This window comes from Ranitomeya variabilis, chromosome 4, assembly GCF_051348905.1.
Source record: "Ranitomeya variabilis isolate aRanVar5 chromosome 4, aRanVar5.hap1, whole genome shotgun sequence".
NCBI lineage: Eukaryota > Metazoa > Chordata > Amphibia > Anura > Dendrobatidae > Ranitomeya > Ranitomeya variabilis.
Genome location: NC_135235.1, coordinates 575,953,271 through 575,967,692, shown reverse-complemented (window position 1 = coordinate 575,967,692; position 14,422 = coordinate 575,953,271). Strand labels below are relative to the sequence as shown.

Sequence of the window (14,422 nt, the reverse complement as noted above, 5' to 3'; positions counted from 1 at the left end):
GCTCATATCCCCCCCTGTATGCATGGCTTATATCCCCCCGTATGCATGGCTTATCTCTCCACCCCCCGCTCCCATCTTGCATGGCGCGCCAGCTTAGGTCCTCCTTCATCCCCCCCATCCCTCATACTCACCTGCCCCACACTGCACGGCCGTGCCGACATCCCTCTGGCTCTGTCCCGACTCCCGGCGCAGCACCTTCTTCCTGCGTGAGCGGTCATGTGATACCGCTCATTAAGGTAATGAATATGCGCATATTCGTGACCTTAATGAGCGGTACCACGTGACCGCTCATTCAGGACGAGCTGCAGACGCCGAGACCATCGCTGGAGCAGGGTATCGTCTTCAAGGAGGGTGGGAGGGAGGCGGGCGTTCGGCCGGGGGAGGGCCCTGGAGCAGTGGGGGCCCTAGGCAGCTGCTGGCCAGTATGCCAGCAGGTGTCAGTGCCTGGGCCCACCGGAGAATCCTCCGGTCGGCCAGTCCGAGCCTGCCCATGCCGTCCCCGAGCACCAGATATTGATATATTACTAATATTACCCAGGACTGAAGAAAGTAAGATTTACTACAAGGCCAATATTTCTAATGATACCCGTGGACTGCTGGGATAAGTGACGGAGTCGGCGACTTTGTGCTCTGTCACAACTTTTAACAATATGGGTGTCTTGAGAACACCAATTCTGTTAACAACATAGCAGACAAGGCAGCCCACAACCAGACAGGCCCTTCTGGCATTTGCCAGAATTGCCAGCTGACCAGTCCGGCCCTGCATACCGCTTTGGCTTACGCTACATAAGAGCTGTGATGGAGTACGGAATCAGTATGTACTGTTTTCTGTGCTCTCTCTCCTTACATTTTACAGCCTTCATGTGACACCACATGGCTCTCACACCACTTTCTCTATAGATTGGAGCAATCAGCTGACTTCTGCTCCAGGAGCAGACAGATGTAAGCAATAAACGAAGTGGAGCGCCGCATCTCCGTCCATTGCGCAGTAGCTGCTGCCAAGTGCTGCCACTTATTTCCTATTCAATAAACTCGTGTCCTATGGAAAGGTCAATAGAAATCATAGAATGTTAGAATTAGAAGAGACCTCCAGTGTCACCGTGTCCAACCCTTGCTCAATGCAGGATTCACTAAACCATGTCAGATAGATGTCTGTCCAGCCTCTGTTTGAAGACTTCCATTGAAGGAGAACTCACCACCTCTCATGGCAGCCTGTTCCAGCCATTGATCACCCTCACTGTCAAAAAGATTTTTCGTATATCTAATCTGTATCTTCTCCCTTTCAGTTTCATTCAATTGCTTCTTGTGTTTCCATGTATAAATGTGCTTCTTGTGTTTCCATGTATAAATGAGAATAAGGATCATCCCTCTACACTGTGACATCCCTTCAGATATTTGTAGACAGCTATTAAGTCACCTCTTAGCCTTCTTTTTTGCCAGCTAAACATGCCCAGATTCTTTAACCGTTCCTCGTAGGAAATACTTTGCAGTCTGCTGACCATCCTTATAGCTCTTCTCTGAACTTTCTCCAAATGTGGTGCCCAGAAATGGATAGAATATTACAGATTGGTAAAACCAGAACACATGAGCTGCGCACACAGTGAACAAGCCAGTAGAGACATGTTCACACCACCAAGAGACTTGAAAACACAAAAAAGCACAGTAAAACCAAAAACACTCTGTTGCAAAAAAAATCACAGTGGACAGCAAGTGCTAGTAAAAAGATGGAAAAAAACAGGGTATTTGGTTGATACGTTTTTTGCAAAAAATGTATATTAAGCCGCTCTACCAATCGCCAAGGTATACCCATATCAGAGCAGTCCTAACTAATGTATGTAATCCCTATCTGATGTATTTAAAACCTGGTCATATGTACAATACCTGTATGAGCAGGATTCAGAAAAGGAATGTCCATGTGGACACGCTGGACAGAACGGCTCCGGTGCGCACAGCTCAAAAAAAGAGGGGTGGAGGCCTCCCTAGTCTTGTGGAAACAAGAAAACAATTATGTAAAACCAGAACACATGAGCTGCGCGCAGAGTGAACAAGCCAGTAGAGACATGTTCACACCACCAAGAGACTTGAAAACACAAAAAAGCACAGTAAAACCAAAAACACTCTGTTGCAAAAAAATCACAGTGGACAGCAAGAACCTGCTCATACAGGTATTGTACATATGACCAGGTTTTAAATACATCAGATAGGGATTACATACATTAGTTAGGACTGCTCTGATATTGGTATACCTTGGCGATTGGTAGAGCGGCTTAATATACATTTTTTGCAAAAAACGTATCAACCAAATACCCTGTTTTTTTCCATCTTTTTACTAGCACTTGCTGTCCACTGTGATTTTTTTGCAACAGAGTGTTTTTGGTTTTACTGTGCTTTTTTGTGTTTTCAAATATTACAGATTGGGCCTGACCAAGGAGTAGTAGAGGGGATAATTACTTCACGTAATCTAGACTCTATGCTTCTCTTAATACATCCTAGAACTGTGTCATTTTTGCTGCTGCATCACACTGTTGACTCAAGTGCAGTCTGTGATCTATTAGTATATCCTTGTCTTTTCCACACGTGCTGTTGCTTAGTTCTATTCCTCCCATTCTATAGATGTCATTTTCGTTTCTCTTGCCCAGATGTAGAATCTTGCATTTCTCCCTTAAATACCATTCTATTAGTCGCTGCCTATTATTCAAGCTTATCAAGATCCTTCTGAATCCTTTGTCTTCTTTACTGTTAGCTATCCTGCCTAGCTTTGCATCGTCTTCAAATTTGATTACTTTCCTTTCAACTCCCTTATCTATAGTTTTGTACTGGGCAAAAGTTTTTAAAGGTAAAAACCTTATTTAAATAGATTGTTTTCTGACTACACATTGCCTTTAAAGGATACCTGTCATGAGGCTCCTAAATTTATACCATTCAGCATGATAAAACATTAACAAAGATGGTATCTGGTGCATGGCCAATGAGTATACTACTGACCGTGTAAAGTAAATTTAAAATGCAGAAATTACTGTAACACTTCACTGTTTAAGATCTCTACTTGCAATGATTCAGTGAGCACTTGCATTTTAGCACATTTTTCAGTACTTAAAATTGATAGAAAATAAAAATCTAAAAACCGATTGTGGATTGGTTTTCCTTGTACCTCTATGGACTGTGAGGCAGGTCTGCACTAGGAATTTCGAGGCCCCATACTGGCAAAATTTTCGGGCCCCCTTGAGACTCCACCCAGGCTCTACCCCAGCTCCGCCTCCACCCTTTGAACCTTCCACAGTCCCACCGCTCACTCTTGGAAAACTCAACTTCTCCACCACGTCCTCATCAATCAGATATTATCAGTTCCCATCAAACACCAGATCACGCATATAGCCAGCAGCTTTTGTTCTTGCCAAAAGAATTTTTAAGCTGCCACCACGACACGGTAGACTCTTTTGGCCAGACCCTACTCTACGCCAACCTATTAAATATAAATATATTTTTATGTATTTTTCTTTAAGGGAATGAGTCACATACATTTTTTTAATGATCATTAATACAACATACAAGGGACAAATGCCGTCATACCATGACCAGACCACATATTACAACTACATAGTGATCGAATAATACCACATACAAGGAACAAACCACACTGTGACCGGATCACATATTACCACCAAATATTGACTGAATACTACAATACTGATTATTGCTAAAAAAAACAAACAAAACACAATACTAAGTGACCTTAGTGCGTGATACACTGTTAACCAGTGTACAGGTAATACAGTGACCATTGGTGACATTATTTACAGAAGCTCTGTACATAGTATTACAGCGTCAGTGTACAGGTGATACAGTGATCATTGGTGACATTATACACAGGAGCTCTGTATATAGTGTACAGGTAATATAGTGATCACCAGTAACATTATACACAGGACCTCTGTATACAGTGTCAGTGTACAGATAATATAGTGATCACTGGTGACATTATACACATGAGCTCTGTACAGAGTATACAGTGTATAGTGTCAGTATACAGTTAACAAACTGACTCACCAATGACGTCTCTAGCTGAAGTCTCTTTTTCATGCAGCGCAGACCGCCATCACTTCCTCCAACCTGAACTCATCTCTGCATAATATAACACAGTTATATAGAGCACCACTTCCAGAGCACATTCCCTCTTTTTCCTTTTCTTCTACACTACACATCTGAATACAGAGGTGCACCCACAAGCAATATATTACTGGTTATTATGCAACCCACCATTCCAAATATAAATTATAATCCACCACTGAGCCCCTTCTAGCTATACATAGCCACTTTCCCCACCTAATATATAAATTAGCACCTGTACTCTTTTCCCCAATTCATTACCAGTCACTGCATATTCAACGCCCACCACTATGTACCTCCCGCTCCCCGACTCATTATATTTACATGCCCCTTCCGCCCCAATTCATTGTCATGTCTTCTCTATCTCCCACACTCTATTCATTATCAACACCTCTACCCCCACATTCAATACATCATTTACTCCCCCACCCTCAAAATTCATATTTGCTCTCCCAATCATTTGCTCTCCCCACCTTCAATTTAATTGCTGTCCCTCTCCCCTCACTCTCAATTCATCATTTGCAGTCTCCTGTCCCCTTTTAGCCCCCTCCCCACATCATGTGCAATCCTCCTTTAATCCCCCTCCCCACATCATGTGCAATCCTCCTTTAATCCCCCTCCCCACATCATCATGTACAGTCCCCCTTTAACTCCCTCCCCACATCATGTGCAGTCCCCCTTTAACCACCTCTCATCATCATGTGCAGTCCCCCTTTAACCCCTCTCCACATCATGTGCAGTACACCTTTAACCCCCCTCCCCACATCATGTGCAGTCCACTTTAACCCCCCACATCATGTGCAGTCCCCCTTAACCCCCCTCCCCACATCATGTGCAATCCACCTTTAATCCCCCACAACATGTGCAGTCCCCCTTTAACCCCATCATGTGCAGATCCCCTGTAACCCCCCCATCATCATGTGCAGTCCCCTTTTAACCCCCTCCCCACATCATCATGTGCAATCTCCCTTAACCCTCCTCCCCACATCATGTGCAATCCTCCTTTAATCCCCCTCCCCACATCATGTACAGTCTCCCTTCAACCCCCTCCCCACATCATGTGCAGTCCCCTTTAACCCCCTCATCATGTGCAGTCCCCTTTTAACCCCCCACATCATCATATACAGTCCTCTTTTAACCCCCTCCACACATCACCATGTACAGTCCCCCTTTAACCCTCCCATCATCATGTGCAGTACCCTTTACCCCATGTCATCCATTGCAGTTTCTTTTAACCTCTCACATCATGTGCAGTCCCCCTTTAACCCCCCTCCCCACATCATCATGTGCCGTCCCCCTTTAACCCCCCTCCCCACATCATGTGCAGTCCCCCTTACTCCTTCCCCTGTCATCATGTGAAATTCCTTCTCCCCTCACCCATTTAATTCATTTTGTACAGAAAGCAAAAATGTTTTGTATACTTACCTCACAGTCGCTCCGCCTCGAGGGTAAATGCTAGACTGTATGGGCTCCCTCCAGGTATGATGTCATTTTCGGGGGGCATGTCATAAGGGCAGTAATGCCCTGATGGCGGCCCTGCTATGAGGTATATGGATGTTGTGTGGTACTAACTGCACTGCCACTTATGATCTGAAGGGTTATTCTTTGTTTAACAGGGACATCATATGTTTACGCTTGGACTTTGTTAGGGTCTCTTGTTGTGGTCAGATTTAAACAAAAAAAAAAAAAAAATTTAATGTATCTATGTTGTCCTGATTGAAGAAATTCCCCGATGAACCCCTGAATGACCAAAAGAGGTGGGCTTGGGAACGCGTCAGAAGAAGAGATAGATATATCTCTTCTGATGTGTTCGCCCCCTCTTTTGGTCATTCAGGGGTTCATCAGGGAATTCCTTCAATCAGGACAAGAAAAGGAGACCATTAGCCATACAGCAAAGAGGATAACATCTCATAGGCCCAGGCAATATGCCTCCCTTATACAATATGAGCCCCCACACAAGACTACCTATATACAGTGATTCCACTCACAGCCCCTACATAGCTCCCTATATACAGTATAAGGCCCACATAGCTCCATATATAGAGTAAAAGGCCCCATATAGCTACCTAAATACAGTATGAGCACTCACATAACTCCCTATATATAGTATGAGCCCCATATAGCTCCCTACATACAGTAGAAACATATATACACTATATATATATATTATATATATACACATTTAGTGGCCTGCTATACACAGTATGAGCCCCTATATAGCCTCCTATACACATTGCGAGCCCCTATATTAAATTTCTCAATCTCCTCCACACCTGTGCTCCGATTCTTCTATGGCAGAGGATCAGAGCGCTGATACTCGGCTCACGCTAGTGTTACTCCGGCCTTAAAGTCGTAGAGGCTTAAATAGGACCAGTATTTTAGCCTACATAGTCGTGAAGAGGGATAAGTGAACCCCCCAAACTACTTCATGTCAGGTCGCCCCCACGTCCTATATACAAATAAAGGAATAAACGGGGGACACAACACACCATGGGACGGCTTTATATACAAAACACTTTATAAATCATTAAAAACATTAAATATATTGCTGCAGTCCTGTGCACCAGTGCTAGGGGGTCATCCTCGAGAACTGCCCCCTAGCTTTAAATATCAGCCCCTACTTATAATACACAAGTCCTAAAAAATACAAGGCACCGGGCGCTGGTGTCCACTACAGCTAAGGGAAACCTACAACAGACTGTGGACTGCGGCTTTAAAACACGTCTTCAGATGTAACCTAACTGAGGCAGGCTCACAGGAGGCCGGCAAAGAATGAATGCTGGGAGTGATAGTCCCACAACTAACTTGCCTATGGCTGTTCTACTACTCGGCTGCTCCTGCACGAGTAATAGAGCAAAACTGCATTTTGTCCTAATTGCTACAAGTATGTGGGAACCCACCAGAGTGATTTTCCTAAAATGGAAATTCCCAATGTTCTGTCCCCAAATCCTTTCCATTCCAGTGTTTAGATTCTGAAATGTTGGAATAGCGTATATAATGAGGTCAGGTGGCCACAATGCCCAATGACTGTAGACTATAGCGCGATGGCTCGTGTATCGCAATTGGCTGCAATGGTCATGTGACATCATTATGGGCGACATTATAGCAGTAGGACAGAGGCACAGGAAAGGTAAGAAATTCATCCTCACCTGTGATTGACTTGTGGTAATGAGATTTTATATAATCCCATTATATAAAAATCGGTCTTACCGATGCTTACAGGAAATTTCTATTATTTCTCAGTCGGGGTTAATGGGTTGGTCTGGACACTAGATTTTAGCTGTCAAGACCAACCAACAGTGATGGTGCCGGGCATCCACTTATCCTCCCTAGAATTTAAATAGCATGTACAGAATTATTTTTAACTAGGGGATGGGGGTGGTCAGGGTGTCACCCACCTCTATGTCTATGGCCAGCTATAAGGCAGACGTGATCTCCAGCCCCCTCCTCATTCCTAAAACTTCTAATATTACAAAGTATCAGCACCAAAAAGATGCTCGGTCTATGAACCCGTATTTAGGAGAATGTGGAATCCCCCTCTAACAACTATAACTACAGCTAATTAAGAAAACACAAACCGGAGGGGCCTGCCCCCGTCCCCCAAACGGAGAACTCTGTGCCCTTTACACAAAAACCCCAACTTCTCAGTGTAAACCGAATAGAGCACACTCCCCTAAACTTGTGTCTACCGGAAGCTACAAGACACCAGTAAAGGGATACTGTAGATGAGAAGCTCTGAGGCCACGATGCGGTGTCCTACAAGCCCGTGTGGCGGGTCCCATCCTTACGTACGTCTCCGCTTGTTGGCATTGGGGCTGGACGGATTGCTGTTGGCGTTAACCACCTTCTCGGTGAGGCGGCTCCGCTTTCTCTTATCGCCAGACTCCTTGGAGCCAGATTCGGACAGTGTCCTCTCCTTCTCTTTGCTGGGTTTGTCTGTAGTCTTCCCCAAAGTTGTCGATGAGTTTGTAAAAGCTGAAAGAACCGATTGTCAAACTATCAGAAATCACAGAGGACGGCACTTTCCCAGAACCCTGAGCGTCAATCCTTCACCATCATACATCCACACTTTCATGTTCCCATAGATCAGAGGGAAAATAGCGGCCTCACCTTCTTCAGACGCCGAGTGCAGATCTACGTCTTCCTTCGCTTCTTCTTTGATGTCATCTTCACTGATCACTTTACCTAAAACAAAGTCATTAACAATAATCACCCATGTGCCAAAAAAAAGAGGCCAGATCTACCAGGTCAATGATGATTCCTAATGAAGACCCCGACGATCAGTTGGCCACACATTTCCAAAGTGGAGTAAATGGTACGCCACATAGTAAACCTCCCTCCACTATTCCGACATTATTTTTTGGGGTTCTGTATTTCCAGTGATCGTTATGTGGTAAAAATGACATCATTCACCACATCAGAAGAATTAGGGGGATACCAAATTTGTCCAGTTGTTTTTACATTAGTGGTGAAAAATTTGGGGGGAAATTTGTAAACCAACATTCTTTGTGTTTTGTTTCTGACACCATTTCCCAGGACTCATAACTTTTTTAGGTTTCCATCAATGCAGGTGTGTGAGGACCAGCTGACAACATTTTGGGATATTTATGATGCTTTAATCACCTCTTACTGTATGTTTTTGCAACTTTGTGGTAATTAAAAAAATTGAATTCTGGAGTTTACTTTTTCTCTGTTTACAGTGCTTACCACTTGGGTTAATTAATTTTATGTTTTGATAGATTGGACTTTTATGAACATGTTGATACCACCCATGTGGATTTTTTTTATAAAAATTTTAACATCTTCATTTTGAATGGGGGGAAAAGAAGGGCTTGTCATCTTTGAATGTTTTTTATCTTAGGGGACTTGAATCTGCGACTGTCCATTTGCTTACACTATATACAGCAATACTTCAGTACATCTGGAGAAAGCAGGAGCTGCTGCTCTCTTCCTCTGGATGTATGATACAACCAAAAGTGTGGAGACTGAAGCAGCTGCTGATTGGCCGCAGGGATTGCGTGACATAATGTTACGCGATCCCTGGGAGAGCCAGTGCGGACACCGCTGCCGAGTATAGGTGTTATTTTACTGGGTGCAAACATATAGATTGAGAAGGGGTTGTCCAAGTAGTGGACAACCCCTTCAAGGTTAGGTGAGCGTGCTGATTTGGGCCAACCATCTGTGTATTGGGCCTCTATCCTCCCTCTGTACTGTTACAAGAGATAAGGATAGTTTGCACTATAATGCCAAACCCATGGACGCTTTCTCCCCTCTTAGCACTGAAAAACACAGGAACTTGTGGCCAAGTCGAATATTTACCGTATATATGTGGGAAGTCAGAGGTGATAGCTGCTGGTTGGCGTTTGGGCCACTATATCCATGAATTACATGGCTGGGCATTGATTTGCATGTAACGAGATCAGTGGCAATTACTTATCGGGACAGTTGGTCTAACAGAAATTGTCTGATCATGAATCACAAGGGAAATTACCATTTGCCAAAGATAATCGATTCCAATATTGGAAGCACTGAATGAAAAGTCAGACAAAACGAATTTCCCCGTATGAGCACAGTACTATACAATGTCACTGCTTCTCACCTTCTTTCACCTCCTGAATAATCTCCTCAGGTAGAATAAAGTTCTTCTCAGAATTTGGGAAAGGCAGGATCTCAGATTCATGCTGAGGAACAAATCACAGGGTGAGGAGAGGATGGCTCAGTCCTGGGCTACAATGGCCACTACATAGCGTATAACTAAGCGCTAATATGTCATATATTGTAAACCCTCCGATGGACTGATGATGAGAGAGGGGCGACCGATCAAACCCTATACACAGGTGTATAGGCTCAAAACAAAGTCTACAGATCTCCACACCACTGTGTGCGTGCTCAGGCATCAGTTGAGCGCTCGGTGGGGGTCTCTGGACTGGGACATCCACTGATAAAGCATCAGAGGGTCTACAATAGATCAAAAATGTTCCACAGTTTAGTAAGTACAAGGCCAGAAATGACTCTGCAATGTGCAAGTTGGGCGACCATTAGCCTCACTCACCAGGGCCTGCATGTCATACATGGTGCGCAGATGTTCCCATATAACCTTGGAGGAGATCTGACGGCCGATGTTCTGGCTGAACTTGTCCCGAATGCAGATCATGTGGAAGTGTCTGTTCACACCTACAGGGAGGAGAAGAAACAGTCAGCAAGTCCAGAGTGTGGACAACAACGGACAAGGTATAATAACAATGATGGTCTGTCCTGAGGATGGGTTATCAACGTGTCAAGGAGTCAGAGTCTAAGGGCTCCCACTCATCAGCGGGAATAAAATCGCTCCAAAGTTGTTCCTGAAAAGTAGGACGAGTGCCATGTGAGTACAATGCGATTTTTCTCACCTAGCATCTGTATGACATGTGTATGCAATCCATATGCAATGCGTTTTTACATACAGTAATTCTCCGTCATTGCTAGCTGGTTTTCTAAGCAATAAAAGAATCTTAAATACAGATCTATAGATAGAGGTCACTAAGATATATATTTAGTGCAGTGCATGTGTAGCTTACTGTACAAGTATTTAGCTAATAAGTAAAAGAAAAAAAATGGCGTGGGGTCCCCCTCATTTTTCTTGACAAGCTGAGGGAAAGCAGACAGCTGGGGGCAGGTGTTACTATTCTGAGAAGGGGCCACTATCCATGGATCTTTCCAGCTTATTAATAATAGCTCACAGCTGTATGCGTACCTTTCACTCGTAATTAAGAAGGGGGTACCCTCCAAAAAAAAAAAAAGTGGTGTACGCTCTAATTTTAATAATCAGCAAAAGCTAAATAGACAGGGCTGATATTAATAAGCTGGGAAAGGGCAATGGATATTGGCCCCCTCCCAAACTAATAACATCAGCCCTGAGCCACCTCAGAAATGGTGCATCCATTACATGCACCAATTCTGGCTCTTAGCCTCGCTCTTCCCACTTGCCCTGCTGTGTTGACAAGTGGGGTAATGGTTTTGGGGTTTATGTTCGCTGACATCAATCTCAGGGGTCAGTAATGGAGAGGCATCAATAAGAAACCCCCATTACTAACCCCGTAAGTTACCGCACATGAAACACAGTTAAAAGATAAAAAAGTGTATTTTTTTCCCCTGCCATACTTGAAATTTGTATCAGTTTTCCAGCTTCTCATCTGCAAAAAAAAAAAAAAATCAATCCCTCACATGGCTATGTCAACAGAAAAATTAAAAAAAAAAAGTCATGGCTCTTGGAAGAAAGGGATGAAAAAAAAAATATTAAAAAGCATACACGGAAATTGGCCTCGACATGAAGGAGTTAAAAGTAGTGTGTCAGAACAAAATCACTGTTCAAACCAAGCTCAGGTCACTGCACCTTCCCACCTACTGATTTTCTGTCACCTCCGCCTCTTGGGTGGTCAGCATGTGCTTGGTTTGTAGTTATTTTGTGCTGACAGATTCACTTTACATGGGACTACAGTGGCCACTAGTGGCGGCAGCAGCAAGTTGCAAGTCTACCTCTTTCGGACACAGCGCCATGCATGTCTCAGTGGCTGTGTCTGGTACTACAGTTCACCCTCACTTAAAGGGGTTGTCCTCTTTCAGAAAATCATCATCTCCGGCTGCAGTTTGTTATAAAATAACAAACTGTTCTTCACTCGCAGTCTCTGGCGCTGCTCCCGGTGTCCGGCATTGGCTTCCATCTACACGGTAATTGGTGCTGATCTCACTGATCTGCCGGCGACGTCAGCAGCGCAGCCCATACCGGACACCAGGAGCAGCGCCGACACTTAAGAGGTTTGTTATTTAATACCAGACAGCAGTTGGGAGCAAACATTTTCTGAACGAGGACAACCCCTTTAAGGTGCTCTGCTGATTTCTGCGGGACAGCAGGAATATTTTATGTATATGGTAGATGATGTTGGAGGAAACACTGCTCGGGAATACTGCATGTCCACACCCATTGTTGTGAGGGGGGGTAAGCGCCATCAGAGGGGTCTCCCCTCCCCCCATTGAGGACACTTGCCTGCCCAGATGACACCTATTTACATACATGGGGCTCAGCTGCAGTACCAGACACAACCACTGGGTCAGCACTGAGTAGCATGTAGAGACAGCGCCACCAGTGGCAATGTCTGGTACTGCAGTGAGGGGGCAGCAAAGCCCTGGGGGCCTGACACTCACCAACTACACATCAACTGTTCAATAGTTACCATGGAAACCAAACCTTAAAGGGGAGGTAAAGCAGAGGATCAGCAACATCTCCCATCACCCCTTTATTTATCATGTGACACCCGTGCCCGGTATTGTCTCCGGCAGCAGCCCCTGTTATTATGGGATGGATGACTGCCTGTACTGAGCATGCGTCCCCTGCCCTCGGTATAATCTGACCCCTATTGTCACTTTATGCCAGGGATTACATTAGAACAATCCCTACTGCAGCCATGATACACAGGACCCCACACTGGCCACACTCCGCCTACCCGAGAGGGATGGGGGCTGGCGGGGAGACCATCTACTCCAGCCCGGGGATCAGTTGCGGCCTTACCGACGGGTTTATGTCCGAGCATGGCGTGAAACAGGCACACCTCTACCTCCGGGCTCCACAGCACCGGCTCCTCCGCTGGGGGTCCCGGGACCGGCTCCGCTCTCTCCACAGTTCCTTCCCCGGTCTCCGTCTCTCCCATTGTAGCCGCCACTACCGCGGAACACCGGAGAGCTGCGGCCTCTAATGGAGGAAAGGGGTAGTGCACACAGCAGGGACAGCTAGCGGTAACTTATAAGTACTTGCATACTGTGGGGGCATCACATGAAGGACATCTAGTGGTGGTTTATAGATACTGCACACTGCAGAGACATCTAGTGGTGGTTTATAGATACTGCACACTGCAGGGACATCTAGTGGTGGTTTATAGATACTGCACACTGCAGAGACATCTAGTGGTGGTTTATAGATACTGCACACTGCAGGGACATCTAGTGGCGGATTACAGGTACTGCATACTGCAGGGACATCTACTGCACACAGCATGGAGGTCGTGTAAATTCTGCACATATCAGGAAAGAAATATATCTTGGTACCGTGTTAGCCAGTAGATAGAAAAATATTTAGAATTGAGAGTCCTCAGTTTTAATGGCTAACTGAAAAGATGGTAACAAATTGCAAGCTTTCGAGACTACACAGGTCTCTTCATCAGGCAAAGACTAAAAGAAATTCTGAAGAATCACATATTTATGCACAACATAGTATAGAAAAAAAAAGGGAGAGGGGAAAAAAACCATGGATAAGCCAGGTGACATGAAGCAGAATTACCATGGGTGATAAACAGTTACGTCCATAAATATTGGGCCAATTCTTAGATAAGGAATGTTTTATTGTCCTGTGATTATGGTCTGGTTCTGTTGTGATGACCCCTCATAGTCTGATGGGCAAGTTCATTAGTTGATGTAAAAAGACATAAATCCGTGTGACACATTCATTCCTGCATTTAGAGTGTCAAAGGTCGTCATCAGCTTATATTCCCAGACTCTCCTGTCTCTCTTAGATTTGAAGTTACCCTTTAATACAAGTAATTTCATGTCCATAATGCTATGATTTGGGAGACAGAAATGTATTGCCACAGGTAGATCCATTCTTTTTTCTCTTATTGTGTGGCAATGAGAGTTCATCCTTGTTCTCAGTTTCTGCCCTGTCTCCCCTACAATAAGAGAAAAAAGAATGGATCTACCTGTGGCAATACATTTCTGTCTACCAAATCATAACATTATGGACATGAAATTACTTGTATTAAAGGGTAGCTTCAAATCGCAGAAAGACAGGAGAGTCTGGGAATATAAACTGATGACGACCTTTGACAGTCTCACTGCAGGAATGAATGTGTCACACGGATTTATGTCTTTTTACATCAACTAAGGAACTTGCCCATCAGACCATGTGGGGTCATCACAACAGAACCAGACCATAATCACAGGACAATAAAACAATCCTTATCTAAGAATTGGCCCAATATTTATGGACGTAACTGTTTATCACCCATGGTAATTCTGCTTCATGTCACCTGGCTTATCCATGGTTTTTTTCCCCTCTCCCTTTTTTTTTTCTATACTATGTTGTGCATAAATATGTGATTCTTCAGAATTTGTTTTAGTCTTTGCCTGATGAAGAGACGTATGTAGTCTCGAAAGCTTGCAATTTGTTACCATCTTTTCAGTTAGCCATTAAAAGGTATCAACCACTGAGGACTCTCAATTCTAAATATTTTTCGCACATATCAGGCATATTTAGTGGTTGTTTATAATTACTGCACACTGCAGGGAC

General features: G+C 44.3%; 1 protein-coding gene across 1 annotated transcript; it reads right to left on the bottom strand.

Moving 5' to 3' along the window:
- Nucleotides 1–6,593: 6,593 nt before the first annotated feature.
- Nucleotides 6,594–12,911, bottom strand: MRGBP (MRG domain binding protein). Its single transcript, XM_077252892.1, has 5 exons — nucleotides 12,653–12,911; nucleotides 10,160–10,281; nucleotides 9,707–9,788; nucleotides 8,218–8,292; nucleotides 6,594–8,082 (listed from the first exon to the last, which is right to left on the bottom strand). Exons 1-5 carry the CDS (start codon nucleotides 12,789–12,791, stop codon nucleotides 7,892–7,894), a joined length of 609 nt encoding a protein of 202 aa, XP_077109007.1. The 5' UTR covers nucleotides 12,792–12,911; the 3' UTR covers nucleotides 6,594–7,891.
- Between the last annotated feature and the right edge of the window lie 1,511 nt (nucleotides 12,912–14,422).